Source organism: Barbus barbus (genome assembly GCF_936440315.1).
Source record: "Barbus barbus genome assembly, chromosome: 43".
NCBI lineage: Eukaryota > Metazoa > Chordata > Actinopteri > Cypriniformes > Cyprinidae > Barbus > Barbus barbus.
Window position 1 is genome coordinate 21,956,402 of NC_136721.1, and position 15,691 is coordinate 21,972,092.

Genomic DNA, 15,691 nt, shown 5'->3' on the forward strand with positions numbered 1-15,691 from the left:
TGAAAAGTTGTGATGTGGGAGTAAAGCGGAGTTCAGATTCTCTGCAGATGCTCAGAAATGAAGTGTTCCTCCAGACTCCTGTGTGGGCTCCTCGTGTCATGCCTTTGTTTCAGAGGTAAGTGCCACAACTCTTTCTTGAATGGAAAACCAGCACAGATGCTCCAGGATACTGTTCAGTATTAGCACAAAATAAAGTAAATCAACTGTTTGTAGATCTGTGAGATGATGCTGCCTTTTTGTGTTTGAAGTATTTTAATGAACACTTGTGGAGTGTTGTCCATAAAACATGATTAGTGTGCAATTAGTGTATGGAAATGTGTCATTTACTGCTGTATAGAAAAATCTGCAGAAAAACAAACTTTCTTCTGATTTTATTATATGCCTTTGTTTGATACAAAATAACTTTTTTTATATGATGTTGATTTTTAAAGGGGTCACTTTTTTATTAGGTAGCTGTATACGCAATTAAATTAAGCAATTAGCAATTAAGTACTACTACTGAAGAAACGTGGAAGATTTGTATATTTACATTACAGCAAAACACTTTTAAAACTAGCCATTTAAAAAAATCTGTAACATTTACACAATGTCCTTAAACAACAAGTAGTCCAGTTTTTATGTTTATCAACGTACCACATAGATGAAGAGTTTATGTAGTTGTCATACTATTATCATCTTTCTCACATAAGGGAGAAACGTATATATGCAGAAATCTCAGCAAAATTTTAAACTACAACAATATATATTTTTATTTGTAGCTGAAAGGGAAATATGTAACCTCTTTGGGAGTGTCTTTAATTTTTGTTAATTGTAATGAGCATTGGATAATATCGACTTTGTGGTCTTTTATTTATTTTTGTTTCACAATTAGCAGACATTATTTTAGACAATACTTTTCCACTTTTTTAAACCAGAGGTTTCACACAATAAACAGCATTTTTTCTTCTTCTTTGCGTGGTCTTAAAATCCAACTCAGCATGATAAACTTTTTTAAAATTACAACATTACAGCATGAAAAATTTATTAATTTTTTAAAAATGTATCAAATAAAATGTTTTTTTTACATATGAAGTTGCATTTGATTTTTTAACGTTTCCTTTATTATTATAAAACGTTAATGCTACAAACGACAACATCAAGAATGACAGCCACAAACATTCATGTGTTACTTCGTGTGTTGTTGTTTTTCAGTCACAGACTCACATGAGCATGAGTTGTCTGTGAATCAGAGTCCAGCCAGGCTCACTGTGAAAGAGGGAGATTCTGCTCAAATCAGCTGCTGCTGGAATGAAATCAAATATAAAGTTAAAGTTACCTGGCGCATAAATGAGACAAAACTTTCAGATGTAAATCAGGAACTCCATGACCATAGAACACATAACTGTTCAATGCTCAACTTCACAAACATACTTAAAAACGCTACAGGTCATTATGTTTGTGAAGTGACTCAAGACATACCATTCCTGATTCAGAAGATAGGTTCTGGAACAGCTCTATCTGTCAATGACAGTCAAATAGAAACGACAACGACTGGTAAGACTCTTCCGTTATAATATTATTCATAATATAAATTCCAATACAGAAAAAAAGACTAAAAGATCACTATTATTAAAGTCATACAATAATTTCTGTCCAACTAATTCAATCTATTTCTCTTGTTGAAGTTTCTCCTCCAACTCAAACTAGCGAGACTACAAACCATACAACAGAAAGACCAGATTTCATCCTGCTTCTATCTCTGGCCGCTGCCGTTGGCCTGCTGACCCTTTGCTTGGCCATCAGCGTGTGGAAAATGAGAAACTCCTGTAAAAAATCAGGTACACTGAGACTTATTACTGGTGTGTTTATGAGTGTGCATGTGTACCACATTGCTTTATCATCCCCAGTGTTGTACAGTACTTATATTTTTCCTGCAAAGCTGAGACTCATTAAAAGTTCATTGCGAATTATGAGGCATTTTACACCACTTATACCCAGTTCAATACTTTAATCACAACCAGAGTGTCCATTTATTTACGGATCGGACGAATTGTACATTTTCTGCAGATGACTAAACAACACAGCATGCTGTCATACAAACATCCAGACACTCAAAAAAAACTTACACTGACTAACAGCACGGTGAATGATGCAAGTGCATGTAATATGAAAATAATGTAGCTTATGTGACAAAGTTGCTGTGTGAGCACGTCTTTTATGTCAAAACTTGTCCGATTTTGTAGCGGTGTGGCCCCTCGCACAGGAAGTGCAAACATTGAGCTTATTCAAACATACTTTTTAAAAGTAACAGTTATTATTTTGTTCTAAAGTTCTAAAAAACTTAATTACTAACATTTTGTAAAACATTACTTACATTACAGTATTACATTATTTTTATATTATATACAAATTATTAATAATTATTTGTTAAATGATATAAAAATGTATATTATATTTTCAAATATATTAATATAGAAATACATGCGTTGTATTTTACACACAAATAATAATTTTATGTTTATGTAAAAATAAATAAATGTTACATTGTTAGTTTTTGCAGTCATACTCAAATGAATGATCGTGAAAAGTGAGGAAAAACAATGCTTGCAATTAATAATTAATCAGACTCAGGTGTTTTGGAAGACATTTTGCCATTTGGTGTTATGGTGTAAATAGTATACCATATTAATATTAAAATTAATATTAATATAGACTGCACAGGCCAACAATATGAAGATGACTAATATAACATTTTAAATGCATAAACAGCCAAGTGCTTTTTTTTAAAGCAAACACTGGTCTTGTATTGAATTGATATTAACGACATAATTTTACTTGATATATTTCTACAATATCCCATGTAAATCTGGTTCCTGAAGCAGAACCATTGCTTGAGTTACTTGCATTATTTCAGTTGGCTGAGCCTCTCTCAAACACTCTTGCAGGTGTTTTTTTATTTGTGGTAAAGTGGGATTTTTTTTTGCTGTAGACAGTTTTTTTGTTGTCTGGACATAGTTTGCATGTAACGACTTTAACACCTCTGTATATACATTGCTGCTTAAAGTATAGACAGCTTTGTTGATTTATAATGAGATGAGTATATTTCTGTCGTGTCACATCGCCTGCTTACAGTGCAGACATGTTGTCATGCACACTGCATAGTAAATTTTTTTTATAAAAAATAGATAAGCGCATTACTTTTTTGGAGAGGTTTGTAAAGTATATCTGTTATTTGTTACTTGTGATTAAAATTGCAATCTGTAATTGAGATTATGTAATAATATATATAACTAGTTTGAAACATTTTAAATGGTTTTGCATTGCCATCATAGATATTTGGATGTAGTCCCAAATATACAACATCCAAAAATCCCTATGTCTGTCTCTTCCCTCAGAACGAGTGGTCATTCACCAGCCGCCACACAGTGAGGGTGAGGAGCATGAGAACATGGAAGAGGAGGAAGGTAGCACAGGTTCCTCTCGAGGATCCCTCCAGTGGGTAAGCCAAATAAAGAAAACATGCAGTAAATGAATAAAGAGAATAAAGTTTTTTTTTTTTTTGAAGTTGAAATAATTGGTACAAGATGGCAAAATTGTGTGCGCCGATTCATGCAAAAACATACGGCCCTAACCTAAGTCTATCTATAAGGCCTTACCGTGTTTGTAACAGAAAATATTTGTTCAACTAAGTTGTTTTCATGAATGTGTTTGTTGGTTTCTAAATACATCCACAGCTCCAAATGTTGGTGTTTGGCTCTGTTCGAGCATGCTGCAAAAATATTATTTTGTAAAAATTAGTTTTTGGTGTCACATGATCTTGTGTTGTTACATGTTCAGTCAAGTTGATTTAATGACAACACAGCATTACAGAAAAATGGTCTTAAATTCTTAACACTCATTTTTTAGTTAAGTGATTTGTACGCAGTTATATCATTTTGGAAATACATAGGTTTATTTTGCATTTTTATTGTAACAAATGAAACTCTGGCTAATATTTTTTACAGTTGTTTTGTCTCAGTGGACTGAAGTGTGTCGCATTGCATTGTGTATCCCACACAGTCACAGTCGGCACATGACATTTAATGTTGAAATGTAGTTGCAATATTTTCAGTTGTAGTTTAATTGAAAACATTGAAAACATTGAAATAGCCTTTAATGCTAAGTGGTTAGAAAAAGGTTAGCAAAATACTTATAAGGCTGAAATTCATTCACCCGTGTCGAATAGATGTTGAAACAAAAAAGTTGCAATATTAACATTAATTCAACAAAATCGAACAGTGGTTCAACTTTGATTCATGACATTGGTTCATCTGTGGATAAACAATGAAATGATGTCTAGGAGTGTGTTCTGTTTTGTGATGTTGTAACATTTTGAGAAATGTAATAGATCATTTGGGTATTCATACATATGCATACAGAAATTTGCATACTGCAAATTACAAAACACACTGTTTATGAAGGACCCTTGACCCAAATCAACATTAATGCATTGCAATACAGAGCAAAATAAAATGCATCGTCTCAAGTAGATGCAAGTAGCCAGCTAGATCTTCTTCTGAATTAGAGTGAATTAAAAATGTATTGTTTTGCTTCTCACGTTACTGTATGATGTCATATAGCACAATTTCTAAGCAACATCTGCAATTGCACTGTGAGAGCATGCGGCGAGATCTCACTGATGCACTTCTGAGCCTCATTCTGTGTCAAATCTGCTCTTTTATATCACGTCTCTCTAAATTCTCAAGGATTCTGATGAAATGATTCCATATGACATCCATTTCAAATGACATGACTGTTTGATTCATGCCCTCTTTCTCTCTCTACAGTATCAAGTGCCTGTTTACTGGTCTTACTTTGATCTACGGAGGGGTGAAGACAAATGACAACCAAAATATATATTGTGTTTTTGCTGCTTCGTACATTGCATATTTGGATATTTGTATATTCTTTTATTATCTGTGTCCTGTCCTGTTGCTGTCTTTCTGTTGCTCTGTGGAGCTTCTGTCACTACAACAAATTCCTTGTATGTGTAAACATACTTGGCCAATAAAGCTCATTCTGATTCTGATTCAAAAAAGAAAGACGAATGTACTGTTCACTGCATTGCATGTTGCATTCTCTCTTCTTTCATGAGAACATCTTTGTAAATAGCAGAAGCGATTTTTATCTTCAGATACGGTTGAAACCCTTTGAGCTCTTGATGGTGGTATCAGATCTTAATCTCTCTGTTTGTAGCAGCTCTATTATTCTTATATTATTTTTTTTATATATGAGTCTTTTTTAAATTAAAGTGAAGATGTGTCATACTGACATGCATAGTAAACTACTTGGATTTCATGCCCTGGCAGATGCAATTCAAACATGTATAAAAGTAGCACACACTGCCAGCCTTGAAGGTTTATTTGTGTCTAACTGTGAAAAGTTTTATAGTCAAGACTTTTATGCTGTACAGATGTCAGCCATGCTTTTTAGCCTTCTTTGAAATGTTTCTCAGACTTCATTCTGACACTTTCATACTGTGGTTTCTTTTGCCGTTTACAATAAAAGTCTGTGAAAACCATTGACTGTGGTACTTGTGTCAGTACAGACAGAGGAGAGTGAGGTAAATGCTGAGTTGCAGGGTGGAAACTGTGATGGTATTGACAGGTCAATTGCAGGAAATGGAAAGTGCAGTGCCTCTGGTTTCCTTTGACCTTATTTTCAACATGATGCACTTGTGTGTACTTCTGTTGAACAAACAAATAAAACCAGAAGTAATACTTTAAATAACATTTACATTGACACAGAATAAATACACCAGGTTATTTCTTATACAGGAAAATAAAACTAATTATGTCACTAAAATGTCTTCAGATTTTGACTAAATCTAAAGAGATGGCCAACCAGAAGCACACCATCGAGCTGCACTGGTCCTCTTCATGCACTAGCATGACCTAGATTCAGTTTTTCTCTCACACACCTCATACTTAACAACTTGCACCTGTCTATGAGCACCGAATGTTTAGAGTCAACTTTATAGACCGTAAAATCTGTTGTCCGAAACACATGAATGACCAAAATGTGTTTCGGTTTCTCAAACATTTCAAGTCATTCTTGGTGTGATCGGAGACTGACTGATATTGAAGGTTTGCTTGTTCAAATGGCTAGCAATTTCCCCTGGAGGAAGGAAAGACAAAGTAAGAAAATATGAAATATATAGAGACAGGAAGAGAAAAATAAAGAATACCAAGACGTATACCTACTTGTTTTATAGACATATACAATATAACTTTATTTAGCAGGCAGCAAAACGGTCAAAGCCCTTTGAAGAAAACAACTACTCGAGGCAGTGAAGTTCAAGCACAAGTAAGGGAGGATTTTGACTTTACTTTATTTAGGGTACATGTCTAGGGGCATTAGTGTTGCTCATTAAAACATACACATGCAGTTTAGCATGTTAACTGCAGTTTTGAACCGTGCCCACAGACCTTTGATGTCAGAAAATGTTTGTTTGCGGTTGTCATAAAAACTGTATGCTTTAAATGCGTCATTATTAAAGGTCACACTGAGGCGTGAATTCACAATGAATAGGACCACTAATATTGTTTTTAAGCTTGAAAGAGCAGTACATTTTTCCTTCCGTTAATATTTGTATTGATGTGTATGTGGGACACAGCCCACATGAAAAAATACTATAGTAATTTATAGTAAATACTATAGTGTTTTTGAACCATACTATAGTAAAGTGTATTATACTGTATATTATTTACAACACTTTGTTAATGAATGCTACAGCAAACTGTAGTATTAACTGTAGGTAACTGATAAACTGTAATAAATACTGTAGTATGCTTTAGTTTTTACTACAGTAAACTGTAGTGTAGGGTAGACTGAGTACATTTGAGACATTTGTACAGTTGAAACACCTTAAATAACTTGAGTACACAAGAACCCCGAGCCGTGATTTTTGCTCTACACATGTGTATTAGTGTTCTCTTTGAACGTGGGAAATTTTAACATTAATGTTAAAAGGATTACATAGCATTTTAAGAAATATACAAGGTGGTAAAGTGGGTACAGTTGAGACACCCTTTAGGTTGCTATGTATACAGTAACAGTTCAATCATAGAAAATAAAATGCATACAGAGGCTGTGTGTGTTTGTGTACTGCTATTACCTACGTTATGGGGACCAAATGTCCCCACAAGTACAGTAATAGCAGTAAATTCTAACCTTATTGGAATATTTTTTAGGTTCCTATGATGAAACAAGCTTATAAATCATGCAGAATGATTGAAAATGTAAAAATGCAGAAAGTTTCGAGTGATGCGTATGTTTAGGGGTATGGGTTATAGAATATACAGGTATGTATAGTTATTTTTACTGTTATGTTTGCATTTGTACTGTTTGCCATATATTTTCTAGTGTTAAATATTTGTTCCTATTTTGTTTAATTAAATCTCAATTAAATAAAGCAAATAAATAAATTTATTTTAAACTGTAATTGTTTAAAACTGTAATTATGTAAATTATTACATTTGCAATAAATGGTTAGCCAGCTTTAGAGCATTGGGTGTCTCAACTCTACCAAACTGTTTCAAATGTATTTTTTTAATCATATGGGTACAGTTGAGACAAAAATGCACCTCATGTTTATGAGCTAATTGTGGAAAATATAAACTACTTATGCCTATTATCAATTTATGATATTTTAGTACACAAGAAAAATAAATATTATGTGAAAAATCACTTCATGTCAACATCTAGTTTTTGTGTAGTGATGAAAAAAGCAGAAAGGGTCTGCTTAGTACAGTATTGGGTAAAGTAATTTGTTTATATTACTATAGTTGTTATATTACCACAGAAACTATAGAATTACAACAACAAATGAATTCAAGTACTTTACTGTAATTGTCACGTGTTGATTTCTGTTTAGTTCCTGTCTGTCCTTATTTGGTCGGTTCCTGTCATTAGTTAATCATCGTTTATTCCATTCACCTGTTTAGTATTAATCATCTCGTTTGTGCCTTTGTTCCAGTCCCTTTATAAGTCCTCAGCTCTCCCTTAGTCTTTGTCTTGGTTTAATGTTTATAATGGTATAGTGTGTTGATGCCTATTAAAACGCCTTTCATCTACTCCTTCGTGCACCTACCTTTACAACCACAACCGTTACAGAAATATGGTTCAAAAACACTACCATTAATTACTATAGTATTTTTTTCATGAGGTAGGGAACTTATTTATAAAGCACATTTAAAAACAACCTAAAGGTTGACCAAAGTGCTGTACAGAACATTAGAAACAATAAAATAAAAAAAATTAAATCAACAAAGTAAAATAGATACGCTAAAAAATGAATATGATGTTAAATGCCATAGATAGAAAATAAGATTTAAGATTAGATTTAAACATAGAAAGAGAAGATTCTAAAGCTTCAGGACCAGACGGTTTTTCACCTGCCTGCCTAAAAGTCTGTGCTGACCAACTGGCCCCCATCTTTACACAGATCTCTGGAGCTGTGCGAAGTTCCCTGCTGCTTCAAACGCTCCACCATCATTCCCGTCACCAAAAAGCCCAAAATCACTGGACTTAATGACTACAGACCTGTCGCTCTCACGTCTGCGGTCATGAAGTCATTTGAGTGACTGGTCCTGGCCTACCTGAAGGACATCACTGGACCCTTGCTGGATCCTCTTCAGTTTGCCTATAGAGCAAACAGGTCTGTGGATGACGCTGTCAATATGGGACTGCATTACATCCTGCAACACCTTGACAAACCTGGGACTTACGCAAGGATTTTATTTGTGGACTTCAGCTCGGCCTTCCATACCATCATGCCTGACCTTCTCTCAGACAAACTCACACAGGTCACTGTGCCCACCTCCATCTGTCAGTGGATCACCAGCTTCCTGACAGACAGGTAGCAGCTAGTGAGGCTGGGCAAACTCACATCCAGGACTCTCACCATCAGCATTGGCGCCCCTCAGGGATGTGTTCTCTCCCCACTGCTCTTCTTCCTCTACACAAATGACTGCACATCTAAAGACCCCTCTGTCAAGCTCCTGAAGTTTGCGGATGACACTACAGTCATCAGCCTCATCAAGGACGGAGACGAGTCTGCTTACAGACAGGAGATTGAGCAGCTGGCTGTCTGGTGCAGTCACAACAACTTGGAGCTCAACACGCTCAAAACAGTGAAGATGATAGTAGACTTCAGGAGGAACCCCCCTACACTCCTCCCACCCACTCACCATCATGGACAGCACTATGGCTGCAGTAGAGTCATTCAGGTTCCTGGGCACCACCATCTCCCAGGACCTGAAGTGGGACAATCATATTGACTCTATTGTGAAAAAGGCCCAGCAGAGGCTGTATTTCCTTCGCCAGCTAAGGAAGTGCAACCTGCCACAGGAGCTGCTGAAACAACTACTCTGCCATCATCGAGTCTGTCCTGTGTTCATCTATAACTGTTTGGTTTGGCTCAGCTACCAAAATAGACATCAGAAGACTACAACGGATAGTCAGGGCTGCTGAGAGGATTATCGGTGCCCCTCTACCCAACCTCCAAGATCTTTATATCTCCAGAGTGAGGAAAAGGGCGAAGAAAGTCACTCTGGACCCCTCACACCCAGCTCACTCTATCTTTGAACTGTTGCCCTCTGGCCGGCGCTACTGATCACTGAGCATCAGAACAGCCAGACACAAGAACAGTTTTTCCCACAGGCCATATCCCACCTGAGCAACAAATAACACACACCAGTACTGTCCATCTATAAATAACTCATCAAACCCTCATCTGTACATAAGACATATGCACATTCACAGTTCTGTCTATGGACATTTTTTCTCTTCTGTATATTTGTATTTTTATTACTGTTGTTATTTATAACTTATTGTCTATTCTCTTCATTATCAGTCTTTTTATTACCTTAATTATATGTTGTCTGCACTATGTTTGTACTTCTGTACTGGAAGCTCCTAACACCAAGACAAATTCCTTGTGTGTGTAAACACATTTGGCAATAAAGCTCTTTCTGATTCTGATTCTGAAAAGATATCGTTCGAATTGACAGTGGTGACCTGTTCCATAGTTTAGGGCCAACCCTTGCAAAGGCTCTGTCCCCTCTATGTTTTAGCTTAGTCCTGCAAACAGAGAGTAGTCCAAGATCCCCAGACCTAAGTGACCGAGTTGGATTATGAGGAAATACCAAGACAGAAAGGTAGCCTGGAGCTAAGCCATGTAAAGATTTATAAACAAAGACTAAGATTTTAAACTGTATTCTAAATTTAACTGGTAGCCAGTTAAAACTCTTGCAAGGCGACGTAAATGGAAAAAGCATGAGTTGACAACCGAATTAATCTGTTTATCAGACCGCAATCCTGAGTCAAGAAACGTTTTTTGCATATGGAGTAACATTAGAGCTTAAAAAGCCTAGATCCAGATTACTACCATTATAAAAATCACTTGGTCCAAACAATACAGCTTCAGTTTTTTCCTCATTTAAGGCTAAAAAATTTTGTGACAGCCATGATTTCAAATCCTGCAAGCAAGCTAGCAAAACCTCAATGAAACATGAATCTTTACGTTTAAGTGGGAGGTACAACTGGGTGTCGTCAGCATATAAATGAAACAATACTCCATGTTTAGAAAACAAGGATTCCAGAGGCAGCATGTATAAAGAAAAAAGTGTAGGAGCAAGGATTGATCCCTGCGGAACACCACAGGAGAGGTGTGCTGCTGACGAAGAATGTTTTCCAATACAAACAGAAAACTTCCTATTGGGTAAGTATGACCTAAGCCATATTAAAACTGTACCCTGAATGCCTACATAGCTTTCCAGTCGAGAAATTAAGATTTCATGATCAACCATATCGAATGCTGAACTGAGATCTAAAAGGAGCAAAGCAACAGCATTCCCATTATCAGTGCACAGCATAATGTAATTTGTGATTGATCTTATCTAAATTAAAAGACTACAAACTTTAAAAGTGTAGCAGGAAAGTTGAGAAAATTTTATATTTTTACATTTTGACACAAATACGCTTCATTTAGCCTACGTAAACACAGGCTCTTTTGTTCAGAAACTAATTATAATAACTTAATTTTGAAGTTGTACTGCCACTGATGTAGGCAGGGTTTGAGCGTTGTTTTGTGAATCTAGCCTTTCATTAGCGCTAAAATCGTCTGCACAAACATCCTCCGCCGTTTCATTTCACCTGACAGACTGCAGGAGGCCGTAACTGGATTATCACACAGCAAAACCCGCATGTCAGTCAATAAGTTTGTCGTAGACGGCTTCGCCTGTGTCTGGGACAATAGCAAACACCTGCATATTGATTGTCTGTCATCACGGGGTTTAATAATAAATGTCTCCCTCAGTCTTGCATTTTGTCACTCAGACTAATAGAAACTCGTGTCCAATAACAGACTCACTCAATAAACATCTCTATGCTTGTATGACAGATGTGTTTGGGTATTGTAATACTGAGCTAAATTATGTTTTCCGGAGTTTTATTGCAATGTCTCTTTCTGCATACACATACAAAGACGTAAAGTATTAAATAAATAATATCAGTCAAAAGTTTGAACACAGCTACTTTTTCTTTAACATTTTACAACAATAGCATTCATGTTTTGAACACATATTACAACAAAACTATAATACAACAAATGGAATTATGGGGATATGCGACTAAATAGTCTTTCTTGTTATTTATTATTTAATAACTTATTTATCAAATAAATAAAAATAGTCTCATATTTATTTTAATTTACAATTACACTTTATATATTTCTAAAAAACAATTTTTAAGCCTTAAAGTATAAACTTTCAGATCAAAAGCATTTAAAGATCATGAGAAACCTAAATTTAGTCAACAATGGTAGTGGTTTATTTCTCTTTATATCACCTTATGATCATCCTTTTCATTTCTTTTCCAAGCTGTCATATCACATGTGGATTTGCTTGTATCTTTCTTCTGTACAGCTAAAGGCTGCAGACCCCTGGCCTCAGCTGTCACATCAACACAATGGTAATTAATATCGGTGTGTCTTAGTGACAGCTGCGAACTCAGACACCTCTGGAAGTGTGTGTGTGTGTGTGTGTGTGGGCGAGCTGTATTTCAGAGATAAATTTGTACCCAGAAGTGAATTAAATTTAAGAATGTCGCTTTGTGGACATGCAGAAGCATCTGTTTTTAACTGAAGAAATATTCATACATACAAATATATACATATAAATGTTTTACACAGGGCAGGCTGGATCATGTCACTTTATAAATTAAACCCATGGTTTCATTTATATATGAAAGATTGGGGCAAGTTGTCACATTCTTACTTAAAGTCGATTTCTGTACACACAAAACTTGACGTATATGGCTATTTAACATGTCTATTATTAGTGCATGTTTTCAGTTTTAATTTAGTATTATTGATATAGTATATATTTTTTTCATATGTTCTGTTTTTGTTATAATTTTAGTAATTTTGTTGTGTTTTTGTCATTTTTATTAGATTTTTTTTACAATATGTCTGTATAGGTCTTATGAAGTTTTAGTTTTTAATTTTAGTTTAAAGTTTGCTATTTTATTTTAAACTAAAATGTATAACAAAAATTAGTAGCCTTGGCGACTAGCAGAAATAAAACCCTGACATTATTATAATTTTTTTCAGTTAATATTCATTTTATTTCAAATAATGAAAAGCATTTTTATGATTTTAGTTTTAGTTAAGGATAATACTTCTGAATGTAATCTCCTATTAAACAACCTAAGTTTAACCAATAAAACATGAAACACAAAATATTTCAATAAACAGCAGAAATGTAAGACAAAAGCATTTTAAACCAACATGCAAAAGAAAACAAGCATTTGTGTTTTTGTTTTACTCAAAATCTTCCTTGTGTAACAACCAGCCCCAGTCTCCTTTAAATCCTCCAGCTGCCAGTTCTAATGTTTATGTGACAGTTTGTACAGCAGCTTTGACTGTAGTGGTGAGAAAAGGAAATGTAAGAACATATAAGAGGTCACATCGCTCACAGACGATGGTTGTGTTCATCCACTCCGCTGCTGTTTGTGGGAGTTCTGGTGGGAATGCCGAGTCCTTATAGCCCGCTAATAGAGCTACTTTCTGCCTGATTTGGCTGAAATTACACCGCATTGGTCTATCTGTCCTTCCCTTATTACTGCCGTTCTCATTAAGTACAGAATGAGATCTCTCTCTCATGCACACACGCTCTCACAAATGGGATGTCCCAGTATATTTCTCTTTCCATTCATCTCATCTTCAACCTCACCTGCTACCAGCTCTTGCTCTCTCTCTGGCTCTGATGTGGCTCCATACGCTGGATATTGGCCTGGTTGTGACATTGATGATGATATCTGAATGAATGTTTATGCAGCTTATTTTTCATTCAGTGGCGCTTTGTAAATGCATGAATATAGTTCGTCTGACTATTTTACTTAAATCAAGAACAATCTTTTCCAGATATACACTACTGGTTAAACATTTGGAATAATTTGTTTTTCTTTTTTTTGCAAGACGTCTATTATGCTCACCAAGGCTGCATTTATTTGATCAGACACAGTAAAAACTGTTATATTGTGAAATAATAATACAATTTAAAATATTTAAAATAGTATTTTGTAATTTGTGACCCTGGACCACAAAACCAGTCATAAGGGTCAATTTTTCATTTTTTTTATACATAATCATAAGCTAAATAAGCTTTCCATTGATGTATGGTTTGTTAGGATAGGACAATATTTGGCTGAGATACAGCTATTTGAAAATCTGGAATCTGAGGGTGCAAAAAAATCTAAATATTGAGAAAATCGCCTTTAAAGTTATCCAAATGAAGTTCTTAGCCATGCATATTACTAATCAAAAATTCAGTTTTGATATATTTACAGTATGGAAATTTACAAAATATCTTCATGGAACATGATCTTTACTTAATATCCAAATGATTTTTGGTATAAAAGAAAAATCAATCATTTTGACCCATAACATGTATTTTTGGCTATTGCTACAAATATACCCCAGCTACTTAAGACTGGTTTTGTACTCCAAGGTCACATTTATTCCTGTGATGCAAAGCTGAATTTTCAGCATCAGTACTTCAGTCTTCAGTGTCACATGATCCTTCAGAAATCATTTTAATATCCTGATTTGCTGCTCAATCATAAGTTATTATTGCTGCTCAGTTATTAATAATCTTAATCTTACTATGATCAACATTCCTAATATTTTTTGTGTAAACCGTGATTTTTTTAAGGATCCTTTGATGAATAGAAAATTCAAGACTGGAGTAATGATGCTGAAAATCAAGCTTTGCATCACAGGAATAAATACAATTTTGAAATAGGAAACAGTCATATTAAACTATGTAAAGTTTTTACTGTGTTTTTCATCAAATAAATGTAGCCTTGGCGAGTGACTTCTTTCAAAAACATAAACAAATTTGAATTATTCCTATATAATAACTACTATACTGTCAGTTGGTGATGTAATAAACTAATGTCTGTTATAAAACGTGGTTTCTGAAGCCCCCTAAACCCCATGAACGGCTAGCACACTCACTTCCTGTTGCAAAGGTCATGAGTTTGATGTGTGCCTCGAGCAAACGCGGAACTTGCCAAAGTCTTGCTCTGAGTACATTAACACCTTTGGTAATTCACACGCAACATTCTGCCCTTTTCCCCCGGTTTTGTTTATTTCCAATTAGCTTCTTGTGGTGTTTATGTCATACGAGCTGCCCGCAGGCAGACTGAGAGACTTTCAAGGCATCGGACTCTGGCACTCTGGGGCCATTTGATGGAGCGGGCTGAGACTGCGGTAAAGGGAAAGATAGAGGGCAGAGGAGAAAGAGTAAGACAGGAAACCCCAAACCACTCGTTGAGTTCAGCTTTTATTCACTCACCCCTCCAACCGGGTATTCAGAAGAGTGAATGTGGCCTAATAACCTTTTCATTTCACAGGCAATTTAGGGAATCATCTTTTGAAGAAAAAATCCTTTTATTTGGTCAAGATACTAGATGACTTACAGATTTATCTTTGCCATTTTAAACATTAAAAGTTTACCCCAAAAGGATACTTTTGTCACTCTTTACTCATTTGAATGTTGTTTGTGTGATTTTATTGCTTCTTTAGAACAGTTATTTTGCTTTTTTTCATTGTTTCTCTTTTCCAGTGGAATTGGATGGGGACTGGGACTTTGAAGGTCAAAAAATAACAAAAAAGCAACATAAATTGTAGTCCATATGACTTATTCACTACATTCCAAGCTTTCTGAAGACATACAGCGATGAACAAACTGAAAAGCACATTGTTATTTACTTAAAATGTTCCCTTTCCCTGTAGCTTTCAAAACTGGTTTGCATTTGCATGCATTCAGCATCAAGTTGGACATCAGTGATGATAGTTCAATCATGTTTGATGTCACTGATGTCAAACCTGACTTCATAAGACTTGAAATATAGTGCACAAGTCATATGGACTACTTATATGGTGCTTTTTTGGTCAGTTTTGGAGTTAGAATTTTTAACAGATTTTTATTATTTTGAGAACACTCTTTATTTAAGAGCTGCATATTTTACAGTATATTTACAGTGTTCCCAGTTTGACTTATTATGTTATAAGTTATGAGTTAATTTACTATAAATATTTGCCAATAACTGTCAGTGTGAATCTATAGCAAGCCACAGATGCAGTATATAGACAATAAACCCAGAA

At 35.1% G+C, this 15,691-nt stretch overlaps 1 protein-coding gene across 1 annotated transcript; it reads left to right on the forward strand.

Annotated features, from left to right (window-relative positions):
• Positions 1-14: 14 nt before the first annotated feature.
• Positions 15-5,539, forward strand: LOC306862384 (uncharacterized protein). The gene is made up of 5 exons (XM_079405171.1): positions 15-115; positions 1,192-1,533; positions 1,665-1,817; positions 3,375-3,478; positions 4,806-5,539. Exons 1-5 carry the CDS (start codon positions 58-60, stop codon positions 4,860-4,862), a joined length of 714 nt encoding a protein of 237 aa, XP_079261297.1. The 5' UTR covers positions 15-57; the 3' UTR covers positions 4,863-5,539.
• Positions 5,540-15,691: the final 10,152 nt, after the last annotated feature.

Coding starts and splice junctions, on each gene's coding strand:
- LOC306862384 (XM_079405171.1), top strand. CDS start 58: ATGAAGTGTTCCTCCAGACTCCTGTGTGGGCTCCTCGTGTCATGCCTT. Junction 116..1,191: donor GTCATGCCTTTGTTTCAGAG/GTAAGTGCCACA, acceptor GTTGTTTTTCAG/TCACAGACTCACATGAGCAT. Junction 1,534..1,664: donor AATAGAAACGACAACGACTG/GTAAGACTCTTC, acceptor CTCTTGTTGAAG/TTTCTCCTCCAACTCAAACT.